At 34.6% G+C, this 19,168-nt stretch overlaps 1 protein-coding gene across 22 annotated transcripts in view; it reads right to left on the minus strand.

Annotated features, from left to right (window-relative positions):
• LOC126298847 (nuclear factor 1 X-type) overlaps window positions 1-19,168 on the minus strand; it is a 1,745,828-nt gene that overhangs the window by 50,216 nt on the left and 1,676,444 nt on the right. For 11 of the 22 annotated variants that reach the window (XM_049990348.1, XM_049990347.1, XM_049990344.1 and 8 more), the window contains one exon: window positions 15,441-15,551. The exons of the other annotated variants lie outside the window; for them this stretch is intronic. In XM_049990348.1, coding sequence (XP_049846305.1) covers window positions 15,441-15,551 — 111 coding nt within the window. The remainder of the gene's footprint in view (window positions 1-15,440; window positions 15,552-19,168) is intronic. 22 annotated transcript variants of the gene reach the window in all.

Here is a 19,168-nt window from a genome sequence, read left to right on the forward strand (position 1 = left end):
AGGGTCAAATGCCTCATCTGGCTGTTAGTGCACTCGCTGAATTGCATCATGTGAAGAAACGTAAAACTGCAGCTTGCCAGAGATTAGAATGCAGCTCCAGTCAGCTATTGTTCAGCTTCTGTTGTTATACGGCCCACTCAAGACATGCAGCTTTATCAGCTGCTGTGAGCAATGGCTTTTTGCAAGGTTTGCAACTCCAAATGTTCATTTCATGCAGTTACCTTCACAATGTTTGCTTGGAAACTGGTTGAGATGGCTCTGAATTCACTGGCAGCTCTAGTTGGCGACAGGTTTTAAACCAAATGTCACTGAGACAATATGAGACTCACCCCCAGTATCTGTCATTTCATCACACATTGGTATCCTAGATACAGTCAATGGTGATACATCAACTAATCAAGGGAGGTCATGGGAATACTCAAATATGATAGTTCATTTCTGTCATATCTTCATGTTCAATCCATTTCACTGTGTTGATTCGATATAACTGACTGGCATATACACAACACTTCACTGGCATGGCTTACGGTGGTAGAGGGTCACATGACTGCCTGGTACTAGCCCTAAACAATTTACAATGCTAGACAGGGTCCAGTGTGGTCTTTCAAGAAAGCGGCTAACATTTTGTTGAAACAATGGAAACTCCATGTTGGAATACCAATAACATAAGTAAAAGGATACATTATTAATAAATGTAAATATGACACCTTAACTTGCAGACAGGTGCAACAAAAAGAGTGTTATACAGGCCAAAGCCTTCTTCAGAAAAGGTAACAGAAACACACACACAATCATACACACAAGCAAGCACACCTCACACACACAACAGCCATTTCTGGAAGCTTGGACTGGTTTCGAGCTGCTGGAGATGGTGGTCGTGTGTGCATGATATGTGCTTGCTTGAGTGAATGAATAGGTGTGTTTGTTTTTATGAAGAAAGCTTTGGCCAAAAGCTAAATGTGTAAGACTTTTTTTTGTTATGCCTGTCTCCAGCTCAACATGTCATCTTTACAATGAGTAGCATTCTATTCTTTTCCGTATATTGTTAACGTTTTGTTCAGTTAATCTAGTAGCAAAGATTAGTTCTCCTGGCTTATACAATCTGTATGTATATAATAAGTACATAGCTTCCATTTAAGACTGAAATAACATTTGTAATGTTAATGTTTGATTAAAAATAATAGAGGAAGAGTGTACATCCTTAATAAAGAGTAGAAGGTCTGAAATGCTTGGAGTTCCAACAGTTACCCTGTAAGAGGACAGACAGCTTGACTGGAGAGGTGACACATACAGGTAGCAACCAACAGATCTGGAGCTAACCATCAATACCTCCATTTGTCTCCATCTATGACATGGAGATTTAACCCAGTTCTAAGGACTTATATTCTTGGGAAATGCACTTCATGGTATAAACATATTTTGAATGCTAAAAAGCACAGTGCAGAAAATTCTTGAACTTACTCAGCTTGGTTTTCTACATTCTATGTGTTTATTTGTCCATAGAACAATAATATTCGCTATGGTCTACCTCATGAAAATGACTCAGTAAATGAAGAAGTGTATAGACAATTAGTACACTTAAAATAGTCCAATAACCAACATAAGTTTTACAGAAAATCATCACACTAGTAAAGCAATTAATTATGGCACCACACTATAAAGAATGCTCAAGTGCCAGTATTTAAGACCAAACTATGGGTATTTTAATAAAACGCCATTCCTATCCTGTGAACAAATTTCTGAATATGCAAAAACAGTAACTGTTTTTTAAATTTAGACTGATGTACTAAAGGTACACAGTAGGAATATGTAGACAGCCTAACTTCTTTGTTGATTGTACTGAAGGTCATGTTATGTTCTTCTGATCTGTCCTATACCACCTTTAAACTTTGTGCTGTGGGATAAAGCTGAATTAGTAAACACACAATGCAATTTAAAAAAATGTCAGCTCTTTCATTGTAGGAATATGGCCTGCTATACTGAAGAGGTGGCATATTTAATGGAGTAAAAAGTGGATCTGAAATTAGTGGGGGCTTTGGCCACTATTATCACTGTTGGTGTGTTTTCGGATTAAACTTTCCCAGTCAGCAATATCATTCTGTGGCGATTTTGTTGCCAAAAAGATGTCAGTTTTTTTTAAAAAAAAATTATTATTCACAGAACCGAGATAAGAAAAAGAGCTTCAAGGATGGCAAACAAATTTTGAAACACAAGCATGATTAATATATCAAAAAATTTAATGTTCTAATATTTTCATACTGTCACACTAATTTGAATTTTTGAAAAGATATTGAATCAGTTGACTGTTGGTAGTTTCTCACCCTCAAGAACTAAATAGCATGTTCACTAAACATTTTCAATATAAGGATTTATCTAAATTGAGTACAGCTTACTGACTGTTTCATTCATCTTGTTGTGAAACATACAGATTACTAATTAATTTGATTCTAACCAGGAGAAGCATATCCTGACTCATCTGACATTTAACAGCAATGCTCTCTTGGAATTAGTGTATGATTTTTTTGGCTTGTGAGTTCCTACAAGAAGAATGTGACAATTTGTGTGTGTGTAAATGTGTGTGGTGAAGAAGGGAGGGGGGAGGGGTGCTAAGTCTATATTTACTGTGCTAAGGGATGTTTCAATCATTGATTTTTTAGTCATATTATTTCTGATGGAAACTACAGCTAAACATAATACTTGCTGTATACCACATCTGAATTAATATTTAAGAAATACAAATTTAATTGCAGAATGCTTTTTAAATGGCTAAATGTATGTACTCTAGAAACAGTTTTATATAATCTGGTATTTCATAATGAAGTCGAACAATATTACTGAAACTAAAATCTTTTGAGTAGGTAGACTGTATCCATTCCTTATCATATGTCTCCAAAATTTATTGTTTTGACCCCTCTGTTTAGATTTTCTTCAGGAGTCTTCTGGTGTTCCTTGGGGGATGAACACTGTTGAAAATCATTTTGCATCTATTTGTAAAAGGCTTCTACTTCTTTGAAGGAGTAGAGTTCTTGGATAAAAGTCTTCAGGCTACTGACTGTTGGACCATTCTCACTGGGCAGGTGCTCATAGTAAGTATTTGAAGAGAGGTTTAAATATTATGAAAATATTATAGTCGTTTTGCACCAAGGTGGCTTACAGATGGTTGTTTACATTTCTTGCATACTGTTGCTGGGTTGTGGAACACTAGGAACAATGTAAGCAGGATGTGGATTTTAGTAAAACATGAATACAAGTAAACAAAAGTAATGTTTATAGAAGAAAAGTCTAGGAAGTAGTTGAAATCTGAAAGAACGAGTGCAATTTCAATACAGATGATGGCTACAGAATTCCATCTACATGGTTTCCTATCATTACAGAAATAACACTCCAGCCATGGTACACATGAAACATTAATAACTTGGTGACACAACAGCAATAATATTTTAATAATATTTCCCCTTTCTTTTAATGACTGCTTTCAGTACCTACTAACTAACAATGACCCACCAATGACAGCCAAAAGATTTTCCCCCATAATTCCACTTCTTCAGAAATGTGTGGAAAAACAGCCTTTTATGTGTGGCCACAGCTGTGATTTCTGACAGTGTTTGGGAATCTGGAGACACCTGAAGAAGATGTCAGTAGAGGGGTCAAAATGGCAAGTTTTGGAAAAGTGTGAAGAGTAACAGAACATAGCCTAATAACTCAGAAAATTTTACCTTTCATGACAATGTCCCCAAAAGACTGGTCTCATATGGAATAACTGAAAATTATCTTGAATATCTGGTGTGACAAATGTCTTAGTGTGAAAAGGACAATAAATTTGAAGGAGAAATTCTACATTTTGATCCTCAGCCACAGTAACTAGGAAATTGAATTTTATTTTTCAAATTTTGTGATGTAAAAAACTCAATCAATGGCTGAATAACAAGGGAAATTGGTGAAAACTTCAGATGGCTGAATTCTGTATCCTGTTTTTAAGCAGGCAACTGTGGAGTCTCTTGGAAAGAAGGTTAGTGGTAGAGACTTTATTATGAGAATGTAAGTACAAGAGTTGAATAGAAGGGCAGTTTTTGAAAACTAGAGTTACATAATTTTTAAAATCTTTTCTGTCCACAGTAAACAAAATTATAAATATACATACAGCCAGCTTAAACTACTTTTCAATGGTATGCAAATGTAAAAATGAAAACGAAAATGTAGGGCTTCTGTGTGTAAGAGTATGTGAATTCAGGAGACGCAGATGATCAATATTGCAACAGTGACTGGATGTACAAGCTCTCCCAAGCTTACAGAGTACAGGAATAGTGGTCACTTTACTTAATTTACATTTTTCTCTAGTTTTAATGTTTTGTAAATTACTGGGGCAATCACACTATGGGCTTTTTTATTTCGGTTTGCCACATGATGTTAATTGTCACTTTGTCACAGATTGTACAGACTATGTACTAATTTCATTGTAAGAACGTACAAGTCACCACTTTTGAACATTTTTTGCTGTCGAGATTTATTTCTGAAACTATTTGCCATTATTTTAGTAACTACTAAAATAACGCTCTGGTGCATCACGCAGCTATCATAGTAAATTATATTTCACAACACATATGAACTGTATGGTAACCTAATACAAGAATAATGTGCAGTTTATCAGATACAAGAAACAGCAGACTTTTAAGGACAAAACTTGTTGACTGACATGTTAAAATACGAAAACCTAACTTTTCTTGACATGTCTAATAACAACAGCCTTATGGGTTGGCTACATTAAACAGATCTTCCTGTAATACCTGAGTATATTGAAACTTACAGCTATATTTTATCTTTAACAATTCTGCAATTTTCATCTAACTTACACACAGCAGGGAACAAACACAAAAAGGGAAGATAGCATACATTAACATAAATTACTCTTTACCACATTAAAACTACTGTACACTTACACATTTACATAACATCTGTGCAAAAAGGATAGAGAAACAGAGCTGTAAACAGAGAAACACAGAGCATAGCAAGTGGGCATGTGCAGCATAGAAACAGCCATGTGTAGCACATTGAGAGAAACACCCACATCTGAATTTGGACATGGACACACAACATACACACATAACATGCTTGCTTAGAGATAGGCATGCGTAAATATAACACACTGAATCAATCTGATTTACCCTGGAAAATAATATACATTAAGGGGGAAATTACGGAAAACTAACAAAAATCTCAGTGATTTGATACCTCTATTATATATGCGTTGAATCACTTTACACAGAGAAAGTTAAACAAATGTCATAGAGAAATGTAAGCAGTGCAGTAACATTGTCAGCACAATATGTATCATTTTATGTTTGGAAGAGTACCAGAGGTGTAAACCAATGCTATATAAGTGATTACCTTGATTAGAAATTCTTCTCTCATTTGTTATGCCATATACAGGAAAATTATATACAAAATTAAAACTGTTCTATAATGAACCAGAAACAAACAAAAGTAACTTTCTGCTCACATTTAGCTCCATGCTAGAAATTAAGAGTAAAACATATTTTACTCTCAGCATATAGGAGTCAAATAAGTGTGTAAGGAACTCAACAGTGACAGTAATAAATTGTAATTGACATCTAACATATGTTTTTTCTTGTGTGAAACAATGAAACATTTTATGGGATATATTATTTTGATAGTTTATTACATTATTGTCTAGTTTTGTAACCAGACAGGAAGAAAGAAAGATAGGGCAATGTTTTATGATGCTTATATTTCAGAAAAATGTATATTTGGATGAAATCAATATAAGAGAAACATGAAGTAAATAGATTGGAATGAAAATACAGAATGACAACACTGTCTGTAAAATAGAGTGCTTCCTCATCACCATAGTGTTTAACATGTACTAGCTGATGTAATGTATGTTTTTGGAAATTTTACAATATATTTTTAATGAAATTTCTGTTGATCTGTTGACTCTAGTAATATTTCTATGTATTCATTCTGTAATTATTATTGATTTCCAATTCTCTATTACAATAAAATAGGTAGGTACAAGAGATGCATATATGCATATCAATAGAATACAGAATGTGTGTGACATCAGTGCTACCAAATATTTAGTATAATAAACAAAGAATGAACTATCTCAAATATGTAATATTTTTGAATATGGATAGAGATATCAGCTGGGAACAGACAAGTTTGAAATTAGGCCAGTGGTAAACTCAGCATTAAAAAGTGCTCCTCCATCCATGGCAGCATTTAATTCTTTTATTACCTTTGTCCCCTGTTACCATTGGTAATTATAAGAAAATTGATATGGACACGAGTTCCAAACAAAATGTGGCCACTCTTGTATAGTTTTATTTCCTTTTTCACTAATGTTTATTCATTTAGTTAAACACTCTTAATAAAATATGCAAGACAGATCACTCTTGATGTTCAAACAGTTGTCATACATAAACTGAAGAACACCTCTGCTAACATTTTTGTACTTGTGAATTCCCACCAGCCTTTTTAGGCTGAGCTTCAGTGAGGTAAGTGGGAACCCATTTATTACTAAAGGTGACAATATTAGATAAAGCAAACATTTCAATAATTTAGGTGCAAGACGTTTTAGTTATTTATTAGCCCGTGTGTCACACTGTAGCCATCCATTTGTTATCCATATGGTGGTGAAACTTTTTTCTCTATCTCATTCAATAAAAATAGCACACAGTGGTCAAGCAATTAAGGTTTACCTTGGTAAACTTAGTTATGTGGCTGAAATATACATATGATGTATCATGGTATAACATAATGCGACAGTCAGGGGACGGCAACAATTTACTGAGCGTGGGAAAGTAATAAGATTTGCGAAGGAAAAACTATAGGTTCATTGAATACCAAAACCTGATACATTAGTGAAAATGTGAAATGTTTATGGCTGTTGTATTTACACTGTATCCTATTTGGTGCTAACATACAGAAAAGGAAATAAAACCTTTGCACAAGTGTGAAGGACATTTGGAGGTTAATAGTTGAGATGAGCACATATGTTTTATGCCTGTGAGCCACACTGTTACAAATATGGATTAATCTGCTCAGTGTCAAACACTGTGTCCAACACTTCATGTATATTAAACAGTGACAATGATTCAGCTGGAGCTATGACCAAAACAGCTAGACACAAATGACTGTTCAAGACTTCTGTGGAAAGCATTGTATCAAATGAGACATAAATGTGGACTCTGACCAAGAACATGTAAGAAACACTCCACACAATAGAAATGAAGAATTGGAGAATGTGTTGGAAAGGCATAACAATGGACATGATGGAAACAGATACAACGTTAATGCAGTGAAAAGAAGATAAACAGCTAAAATGGTATTGCCATATGAGATGTGTGGATGATGGTAGAATACCTCAGAAACAGTAGGCATGAAGAGCTCCAGCAAGGAAGAAAAGAGGTCAACCCAGAAACAACAGTAGTGAGGAAAGCTGTTTTGAGAAGAAGTGATCAGAAGTGCATAATAAAGGCACTATAGATGTCACAAAGAGGACCTAGTGCCTTTCAACTAGCTGGGAAATGAAAAGATTTTTTATGTTTCATTAAAGGTAGATTGCATAGGAAAAATCTTGCAACAGAATATTACCACAACCCAGAAGGAAGATGCAGGAATTTATAAGGAATGTCAAAAATGGATGGCAGTCTTCAGAAAGAGAAAAATATGTAGAATATCATGTAGCTGTAGGTGCTTCTATGAAGCTCCTTTTCTTGAATAAATCATCCCATTTTTCTGCAACTGTAATCATTTGTTTATCTACACTTGTAAATCACATCTATTGATTTCTGTTCCATTTGAATAATTCCTTCATGGTGTGGTGTTTTTTTTTTTTCTTTTTTGTCTTAGAGCGTATTTATTCCAATCTTCTACTAGTCCATCTCCTCCTTCCCCCTCTCTGCTCATCTCCTCCTCTCTCTGTCCATGTCCTCCTCCCCCCTCTCTCTGTCAACCTCTTCTTCCCTCTCTTTCTGCCATTCTCTTCCTCCCTCTCTCTCCCTCAATCTCTCTCTCCTCCCTCTCCCTGTCCACTTCTTATTCCTCCTGCAATCCGTTCATTTCCTCTTCTCCCCTCTCTCTGTCCATCTTCACCTTTTCCCTTCCTATCTGTTCCCCCCCTCCTCCTCAGTCTGTCCATCTCCTCCTCACCCCATCTACGTCCATTTCCTCCTTTCCCCTCTATGTCTGTCCATCTCCTACCCCCTTCTTTTCCATGTTATCTCACCTACCCCTATAGCTGGTTGCTGATTCTTACCCCTCACAGTATTTCTTTCCAGATAGTAAGTTGTATGTGTAACAAATGAATGTAATGATTTAAGATGAGTTTTCTACCCTTAGATCTGCTCGCATTTGCACATGTCACATGCATTTCACATGGATTAAAAATACTCCATGTATATTTGTACACATAGTTCACCTGCATCTCCAACAAACTTAGCCCTGCAATTTCATTTTCATGTATCTCAATGTTTATGATCTTATGTCTCCTGAACCATGTGTCATACAATTATATAATTTTGCAGGTACATTTAGTGGTATATGTCAATACTGTCTGCAAAATAAGTTGCGAATACAGTTAGTAGAAAAGAAGAAATAAAGTAAAACATCATGACTGATATGGCAGTTTTACTGCAGGAACAGCAAAAATGTAGTAAGTAATACTTTTTTTTCCTTTCATCTTTTTGTGGGGGTTGTCAGCAAGAAAATGTTTCATAAGGGTTTTAAAACATGTGTAAAGTTTGTTTCAAGTCAGAAAGTGCTCTCGTTCTCAAATACTGTATGAATAAAGTCCGAGTATTCACGCATCATGGGCTACACTTCATTATCAACCTTTACTGACAAAAGACTGTCTCTTTTTCACAATAAGTTACCATAGTTGTTCATTTATGAATATCCTGCCTAATCAAAAGCGAACTGACTTCACTATTTCTGGAAAAAACAATTTCAATCAGGCCATTCCATTAAGTCTGTATACTAAAGTTAATTATAAGAAGGCAAAAGGATGTGTTTCTAGTGTAAACGATCAATCTATAGAGGACGATAAGAATCACAGATAAAGACAGAGAGATTAACAGACAGATATAGAGTGAACAAGAGCAAGCGAGAGAAAATCCTAAACACTGTAGATGGCAGTTAACTTTGTTGAATTTGCAATTCAAATCAAAACATAATGGAAGGCTTCTCTATTTTGCACAGGAAATATTATTGGTAGTATAAGATTACTTTTTTCATACACAAAAATGGGTTATTTTTTCCATAATATAATAACCACATGTAAAATGATACACCAGTGGTTCTCTCTCACTGTATTGGTCAGCTATTTGTCATGTCTTTACATTTTATTGATGAGAGAATTGTAAATGTTAATGATTATCTTGAAATGCTTACAGAAGTGTGAGCTGGATAGTATCCTAAACGTAAAACACTATTTTGATGAGCTGGTGTACAATTTCCAGGATGACATGAAATTACTCACATCCAATCAAAGGTAATGTAGTCTTAAACAGTAATGTGTCATTACAGTTGCTACATATTGGGCAGTTATCATTGGGGAAGAATATTTACTATAATACTATTACATCATTCTATCACATCCTGGAGAAGTGATTTTTGTGAAGTTTTAGTAGCCTCTAACAAATGCTGGAATTAATGGCTATGAAGGTGGTGAAAGAAAATGAGAGAGAAAGAGCAAAGAAACAGTGGAAACTAACAGCAACAAGAATGATAAACAAACAAACAGATGTAAAAATGCGAACAAATTAAACTTCTTGGCAGATTAAAACTCTGTGCCAGACCGAGACTCGAACTTGGGACCTTTTCTTTTCACTGGCAAGTGCTTTACCAAACACGACTCACGAGCCATCCTCACAGCTTTACTTCTGCCAGCACTTCATCTCCTACCTTCCAAACTTCACAGAAGCTCTCCTGCAAACCTACAGAACTAGCACTCCTGGAAGAAAGGATACTGTGGAGACATGGCTTTGCCACAGCCTGGGTCAGGGATGTTTCCAGAATGAAACCTTTACTTTACAGCAGAGAGCTTGGGTAGCTCAGATGATTTTAGGAAAAAAAGGAATAGGAGACTAGAGTTTGTCTCATTTACATCAGAGTCATTACAGACGATGAATGTTTAATAGTTGACTGAGGAAGAGGGACAGATGTAACAGTAGCCCATTTAATGACTCATACCAACATTTCATTTAAATGACCTAGGTGAACCACAAAGAACTTAAATTATGAATGCCAGAAGTGGCTTTTCACTGTTTTCTTCTAAAAAACAATACCTGTGCATTATCATATGTGACACTCAGAGTAGTGGACGATATACAGCTGTAGGTGTAGTGCTGGTGTGTCTAGGTTTTAGGATGCATTGAAATTATTTGTTTGTAAACTAAACTTTTATGTTGAAACAAATTTTAATGACTAAAACTAACATTAAATCTCTGATTTATAAGAAATAAAGAATTTCTAATCATTTAAGGCAAGTTAAGATGTTATTAATGGCATAAGCTTGATTAATGGAAATAATGCATTTATATAGGGGTAAATATAGAATCATATTGAGTTTCTATCATTTGCCATAAACTGAAGGAATCTGTTATGTGTTTAACTTTTATGGGAGAATTACTTTTTAAGAAAGCTACAGCTCTCCTCTTTCAGAAATATATCTTCATTGAAAGATATTAAACATTTATGATAACTGGATTTGTAGCTGATATTAATGGTCAGATTGATGCACAAATTGGAGGAATGATGTTTAGACTGTCTCAAAGCCTCAGAAGCCACACAAACATTCTGTTTCTCATAATATGAACATGCTTTATTAATGCTCTTCCCTCTGCATGCATGAATTATGAAACAGTTTCTCAATACTGAAATTTCAGCACAAATGAGCAATTAGTGCTTTTATTTGTTTGTGAAGTGAAAGCTTGACCATAAGTAGCTAATACAAATGTATTTTATCTTGAGAATACTGGAACAAATTTCACCCAACAATTTTGGAAGGGTGTGAGACAAATAACAAAATAAGAGAAAATTGAAGGTAAAGAGAACAAAACAGGGGGAAAGAACAAGTTAAAATATTTGATGTTTAAACTGAATCAACACACACTTAAAGCAAATATGTTACACATAAACAAACCCTATTCAAACCAGAAAGAGAATTGCAGTGAACTTCATAACGTGTAAAAAGCATTCACAGGCTACAACCCACCATTGACTTTAAAGCTATTATAAATATATATCTGTTTTTAGCCATTCCCTATGATCATAGCAAAGATATGCACATCACAATGTTTTACACAGTAGGAAGGTGTCCATATATTTTATATGGATTAGTAATTTTATATGTTCAACAGTAAGAAGAGAAGAAGACTCACATTAATGTGACACATCAAACTGCAAATAGGATTCAATATCAGTGTGCGAGTCACAAACAAAAATAAACTAATGAAGCAAGTGAATACTTCTTACACTACATAACATACAGTAAGTGGACAAACTAAGATGTGGAGATCTACTGAAGTATCCAACTCATGTAACTGCAAGTACAGGGCAAGTCACAGGAACACTGATCTATTCTCAAATCAATGAACTCTGCAAGAAATTGTTCATTGTGGAGAACCTCATTTCATAAGCTGAACAACAATGCAAGATCTTTGCTATCAAAGGGAGCAGTATAACAGATCTCCTTGAATTTTTAGGATATGTTTTGCATATTATAATCACACATTTACTTTTATTGTGTGTTTATTTTCATGTTTGGTCTGTGATATGTTCAGCTTCTGCGACAAAATTCAAATCTTACAAAGTTCTTTGCTAAATTGTTGGGTTCATCATTTCCATATACTGAAGTGAGGTGGCTACCAGTGCACGGAAGTCATAGATTCCATTCCACTTGGCAATATAAGTTGCAGGTTTAGAAGGGCCAGTGATATAATGCTATTGTATATGAAAGCTTTGTATTCGGTCTCTGGACTTCGTTTGAGGTAATATCGCAACCATATTTATTGAGAGTTATTGTGAGATATTTTGCTCTTTCAAGGTATTTTTATGACAAAAATCAGTACACACTGCTTAATGCTTGAAAGCAAACATTTTAAGTAGATGTGCCAAGTAAAGTCTCTGTTTTTCAAGAAGCATAAAATATATGGTATGGTTTCTGAACATAATAAATAGTGATCCTAAACTGACACCCGTCTGCTGACAACAGACACACTGTAAGAATGTAGTATGCAACAGATTTTCCTTAGTTCTTGTTGTGGCTCTGTGAACTAATTTGTTTCACATTTTAAAAATATATAGCGGTGTATTTTGTTTGTGATCTAAGTCTGACTTTCTGCATCCACCTTGGTCAGAAGTGGAAAAATGAATTTATGTTGGACATTATGAACGTAATGTTACAAAAGCCATTACTTTACTTATTACTATTTTATTACTCTGAAGCACCGAAGATTTCTTCAATTTTATGCATATTCAAATAAAAAATGTATTACGTCTCCTAAAACTACAAGCTTGTAAGGGGAAAATAACACAAAAACAGCAGTTGCAATGACACTTTACCAGAACAAATGAAAGAAAGGAAAAAAGGAAGATGAACAAAGTAAGAAAAGAATAGTTAGTAGCTATTCATATACATATAGTTTTATTTTAAATTTAGGTTTTACTCTCTCATTAAAAACTGATAACTATAAGTTTCTACTACAAAGTGAACAGCAATTCTTCTGTCACTTACTTCTGACAGAGTTTCTCATTCTTAAAAATCAGAATTTCCTAAAGAGCTCTAAAGCGGATTCTCAGAGGATGATGGATGGGTAAGTTACAGCACTATTCTTTTACCTTTAAAGAGGAAAAACCACTGAAAATGTGGTATATTTAAACATGATCTTTCTATGGACTGTTTCCATACCATTAAAAATCATTACTGAGAGTGCAGTAGGTGTGAAACATGAGATCCCTATCAAAATCAGTTCAACAGACAGCACAATATTGTTTTAGATTATTCTTTTAATGGATATTAAAACTAAAGAGGCAGATTCTACAGAAGAGAATCACTGAGATCCAAAGGTTGTAGAAGAATTCCATTGTAATATGGTTATTTCCTATCATATACATTCAGTAACACTGTAATGTACGTATCTCACTGAGGTAACTGAGAATGAAAGTGTGCCTTCCTGCATAAGTGTGACAGGAATATACAAGCAGAAACAGAATGTAATAGAACTGCAAGAAACAGAAAGAGATTTCAGGAGTGATCTCTTAGGTTTTTTTGGCACAACTGGCTAATGGTTTGCTTCTGGGTGTTCCGCCAAGTTGTTGTTTCCATTTTATGTGCTAAATCAGAAATAGGAACATTAAATTTCATGACCACAATACAAGTCATAAAAAAGACTTTTATATTGTTAACAGAAAATTAACTTTAGTGCCAAAAAGTTCCTATGTCAAGCAGCTGTTTTTCTTAATGTGTTAGCAAATGAAGTTAAGACGTTGACAGGGGATATTTTTAAAAAGTGATCCCAGCACTGGCTTATAAAAGATGCCTGTATAACTTGGATTTAAAACGAATAATAATGCAAGAAACAATCGTACCAAGGAAATAAGTAAAGTAACTGTAGCACACTGTAAAAAGAATATAATCATAAAAAAATTATACTTTGTTGAATAATAATGTAAAAAAATCATATCTAAGGAATAACTGTAGCACATGGTAAATAATTGTAGCACATTGTAAAAAGAATCGTATTTGAAATAAATTATACTTTGTTGACAATGGCCATGCACGTGAAATGACATATTATGAGCAGAAAAATAAATTGAAAGTGAAATTTTTATAACAAACCCAGTTGACAGCTGGGTTGGTTGCTGAAATATTGTGCATAAAATGGAAACAATATCCTGGTAGAACTCCCAAAGTAAACAATTAAAGGTTCCAGGTAGTTTAACATCTGTTTAAACTACTTGTTCTCTTGTATAGTTGTATTCTTTAGCTTTGTGGTAGTATTTGTCTGCAAGTTAAGGGTAGAAGGTTTAAGATTTATGAGCTATGTCTTAATAAAAATAAAGCAAGAAGGATTTTTTGGGAACACTAGCAGTGAAATAATTTGCAGTAAAAAGATAAAATATTTGTTAATAAGGCCTGATGGGGAAATATAAAACAATTTTGTGCTCGGAAACTATTACACACTTTAGTTCAGTGACTTATTATGTATTCTTATGTTAATTTTGCCTAATATCTTCCTATGACAATTGGAGTTATTTTCAGTCCTTTCTGGATCTGACTTAGTATAAATTTGTTGTCCTAATAGCTTATGAAAAAATGTGTTATATCTTCACAAGTTCCACAAAAATTTGTTGTAATTAATTTGGCAAGTATCAGCACTAATATCATACCTCATGTCTACTAGTCCTGTTGAAAGTTTTAAGTCTGAGTCCAACTTGTATTACTTAAAATGCAGAGGCTCCATTAACATACTTTTTTCTGTATCTGTTACCATTATATTTAACTCACAATGGACTAGTAACATTAATGTACATGGATTCACTAACATACATGCATATTTCCTCTCATGTAGCTATCTAACTCTGTGTAATGTATATTACTCATCCACTTATCTGGCTGTTCACAGGCCCACTACAGTAACCATCAGGTAATCATTATTACTTGTAGAATAAAGTAATTCCATGTGTGTCATAAATCTGTTAACATGTCAAGACATATTTTAATGCATAAGACTGACAATCTCAGTTTCTTACTATGTCATATCAGCATAATATTTTTGACATTATGTTCCACGCCATCACAGATTTCCAAACATAAATAATCAGTATGCACAGCCTTTTCATTTGAAAAGGTGTTAATTACAACCTGCTCCTGTGAGTCACCCTGTGAAAGAGCTGGTGTTTGAGAAAAATGGAGTCCAAGTAATACAGGATAGATTGGTTTAAGTACTTATCTAGGGTTCATGGCTTAAAATGCAGTAGCAACATCAAATCCTTAATTATAACAGCAGACATAAAGAAAGAAAAGGAAAATCAAATATAATTTGAAAATAAACAAAATTCTGGATTTCAAATCTAGAATGTAAAGAAGATGATGAAGGATTGCAGCCTAGAATTGCGAGTTTCCATTTAAGACAACCTGGGCCACAAACAAGAAAGAACATGTACTGTACCACACCGACAACGAGTTTACGCAGAACCACACATTTAGAACAGTGAACCAACCACAGAAGTACCTGTATGTTAACAGATGAGCCTGTCATCATGCAATGAGGAGGGGAAGACTGAAACAAAATGATTAACATTTGTTACTACACAGTGAATTGAACCATTCTGAGTTGTCCTCAGATTGGGGCAGGTAAGGATGGGAAATAGGAAGGCCTCACCCAGACACCTGGTGCATATGGAGTCGCACCTACCTTCCTGAGCTGAGCGGAGGTGACTACACAAAGAGGGGTCCTTGTTAGTGTCGGATGCTCTGAGTACTGCCTTGGCGACCTTTCCAGCATGCACCAGGTGCAGGGGTTGACCTGCAAGCAATCCACGCTAAGCCAGTGGGGAGGTCAAGGACAACACATGGATTAGCGTCATATAAAGCACTGGGGTTCCATTCCATACATACAACTGTCAACTTAGAATAATGTTACTTAAATACTGACTACACTCAAAATAGTTAAGCTTCAAATATCTATCACTTCAGTTGCCCTGAAAAACAAGATTTTTGTTTTAATTATTAAATGCCTTGATATAGTTACTAAATACATGAACTTAACATCTGGAAAGTCTGGAACAATAATGTATAAAAAGGGGCAAAGGCCTCTGCCTCCACATCTCCAGTAAAATATAATGTCAATGAAACTAAAGTGATAGGTACTTTGTTCGTTAATCTAGAGTGTCTACATCAGAAGAAAACTAGTTCTATAATCTATGCCTTCAATTGTATTGCAGTTATCTCATTACTAACTAGGAAAATCATGGTATTAACTAATGTATACTATAGTTATACTATAATAGTCATGATTATTCTATATCAGAATACAGCATGCACACCTTATGCATAAAAGCTTTAAAGCAATTTTAATGGCAGTTACAATTTTGATCCATACACTGCAATTCTTTCTGAAGTTCACCGATTTAGAGTCTGTCTCAGAAGTGGTGATTAAACTTTTCGTTACATGTGAGAACTTATGACAGTTCCTGTTCCTTAAGAGAATATGATTCAGCACAACAGACACAGGGCTAATATAGAAAAACAGAACACTGTAAACCAGAAATGTTAAATGTAAAGGGAAATAATGTTAGACAAGAAATGGGGAATTCAAATGATCAGTTGTTTCACAGTTAGTGGAGTGAATATTATTTTGATCATTTACGAAACTCTTGTTATTGGAAACAGATTCATGCTGAAAATTTTATCTGGTTTGTAGTACACATTATGTGGAAATTGGGAAGGTGATGAAATACAGAACAGTCACAACATTACAATAACTTCTGTATCTTTGGAAGACAAAATGAATGAAGATAATAAATCAGTTTCTCACAGATTTTTGATTTGTTAGTGTCAAAACAAGAATACTGAGTTTTGACACATAAATAGAAGCTATATTTGCAAATTTATATCTGTGTAAATTATTTTTGTGCCTTGTTATTTGACATGGTAAAGGACCCTGGGAAACTGTTGACAGATATAAACACAACTGAACTACATTTACATTGATTCAGCTCGAAAATAAGCACAGTTATTGTCAAAAAAGAAGACAACAATTTCCATAATTTTGACCTTTACACATAATAGGAAAGTAGAAAAATATTATTATACAATCTAAATAAAACAACAGAAATTCCAGGTAGGAATATCAACAGTGTCAGAAAAGACAGATTTCTACTTACTGTAAGAAGACACGTCAAGTTGCAGACAGGCACAATTTAAATACACCTACATAAAGCTTCTGGCCACAGGCTTCATCATGAAAAAGACACACACACAGACACACACACACTCACTCACACACACACACACACACACACACACACACACACACACACACACACACACACACACACACACACACACACACCATTCACACTCAAAAGCAAGCACACCTCACGCAAACACGACCGGGCCAGCCTGAGATGCTAGAGTTGGCGGTTGAGTGTGAATGGTGTGTGACTCTCTTTTACTGATGAAGGCTGTGCCCAAAAACTTTATGTAGGTGTATTTTAATTGTGCCTTTCTGCAAAATGACGTGTCTTCTTTACAGTAAGTAGCACTCTTTTTTCCTTCATTGTTGTTTATACAATCTATGATAAATAGACATAACAGGATCTTCTTTCAATAAAAGTTAGAAATTATGACATTACAGATTATAGCAACAGAGTATACAAAAATAGGTACTAACAACTTACAAGAATTTTTTGTGAATTTATTACTTTTGTTATGGAGATTAAAAGGAAATGAAGAATCATTTGGAAATTAGAACTGAAGCTTACCTAATATCTATACAAGCAGTTTAAAGCTATTTTGATAATTATTTTGAGGAAAAAGGTTTAACTATTCATAGGATCTCCAGTTTACTATTTATTTATAAATGTCTGTCTTGATCACGCCTATTATATACCTCACATTACCAGTTTTGATTTTGTGATAACATCAGACATGTTCCAAACAGAAAAAAATTTAAAAAGCAGTAAGGTGACAAAATCTAGGAATACATAAAATGGTTAGCAACCATATGTACCATCCACACATACTATTAAAGGTATTCAGATACAAATATCATTGTTGAATAATCTGTACAATGATATTTGTATCTAAAAACTTTTGATGATGCATATAGCCGGTATATATTTGTAACTGCATTTTATTCATCTCATAACATACATTTAACAGATCATGTGATCATATCATACAGGTGACACATCAATTTTTGGCTTATAATATACACACTTGCATAATTTTCTAACATTAATTTTACCAGCACATTTTTTCTAATGATCTACTAGTACTTAGTGTCCAAATTTTCCAGGCATTAGTTTATGCACACAATATTATACATAACATTACGATGTTAAGTCATTATTCTGTCTATCATTCATAAATTCATTAGTTGGGTAGTAGCTTTTACCCACAAGGAGCTCCTTTGCTCCAGTGAACCTATCTCCATGGCCAGTACATCCTTACCCATGAGTTTATTGTAGACTTTCATTCCCCTGTGCTTGGGTGACTGTTGGTAGTTTTAAGTGCTGTGTTGGAAGTATGCAACTTTCTTTGTGTCTGGTATTGTACATATATTTGAAATGGTTTTCCTTCATTATCAGAATTACTGCATAAAAAGATGATAATCTCAACTATGTGCACTGCAGGGATATGTAACATTTTTAGATTCTTGCATAGTGGGTGACAAGAGGTTCTTGAAGAGGCACCACACATTTTTCTAACATTTTTGTTTTGTTTTCAAAATAAGAGGATTAGTGACATTCACCCCAAAAATTAAACCATATGTAATTACAGATTCAAACTAACTGTGGCACACCATTTTGCTACTGTTCCTGTCTGTTACACCAGATAGTATGTCCACTGCAAAATGTAGACTGTTTAATTTAGGAAATCTATATATGCTTGCCAGTTAAGATTTTTGTCAAAGTTTAGTCTCAAGAATTTGATGGACTGAGCTTCTTTCATAACTTGATTTCTATGTGCAATACTGATGTAACTGAGTTTTGATTGTTTGGTTTTTATTAAATCAATGGGATTCTTGAAATATTAAGTTTAAGACCAACAATATAGGAAAAGATATATTGATAGCTACTTTAAAGATGACACATTATGTTGCAGACACTTGCACATAAGCTTTAAGCCACAGCCTTCATCAGCAAAGAAAGAGAAACACACACTATTAATTCACACAAGCAAGCACACTTCATGCACACATGATTACCAATTCTGGCAGCTTGGATCAAAATGCAACTGTCACATAAAGTGGGAGCAGCAATCTGGAGGGGGGAGGGATAGCAGTGTACAGGTGGGGAGAGAGAGGAATGTTCTCTGGCAGCATGTGGAGGGACTACAATGCTAACAGGCCCAGTGTTAGGAGGTTGTGGGGCAGCGAGGTGGGGAAAATGGAGCAAAAAAGAAGACAAGCAGGGA

The sequence above is a fragment of the Schistocerca gregaria genome, chromosome X (genome assembly GCF_023897955.1).
Source record: "Schistocerca gregaria isolate iqSchGreg1 chromosome X, iqSchGreg1.2, whole genome shotgun sequence".
NCBI classification, from domain to species: domain Eukaryota; kingdom Metazoa; phylum Arthropoda; class Insecta; order Orthoptera; family Acrididae; genus Schistocerca; species Schistocerca gregaria.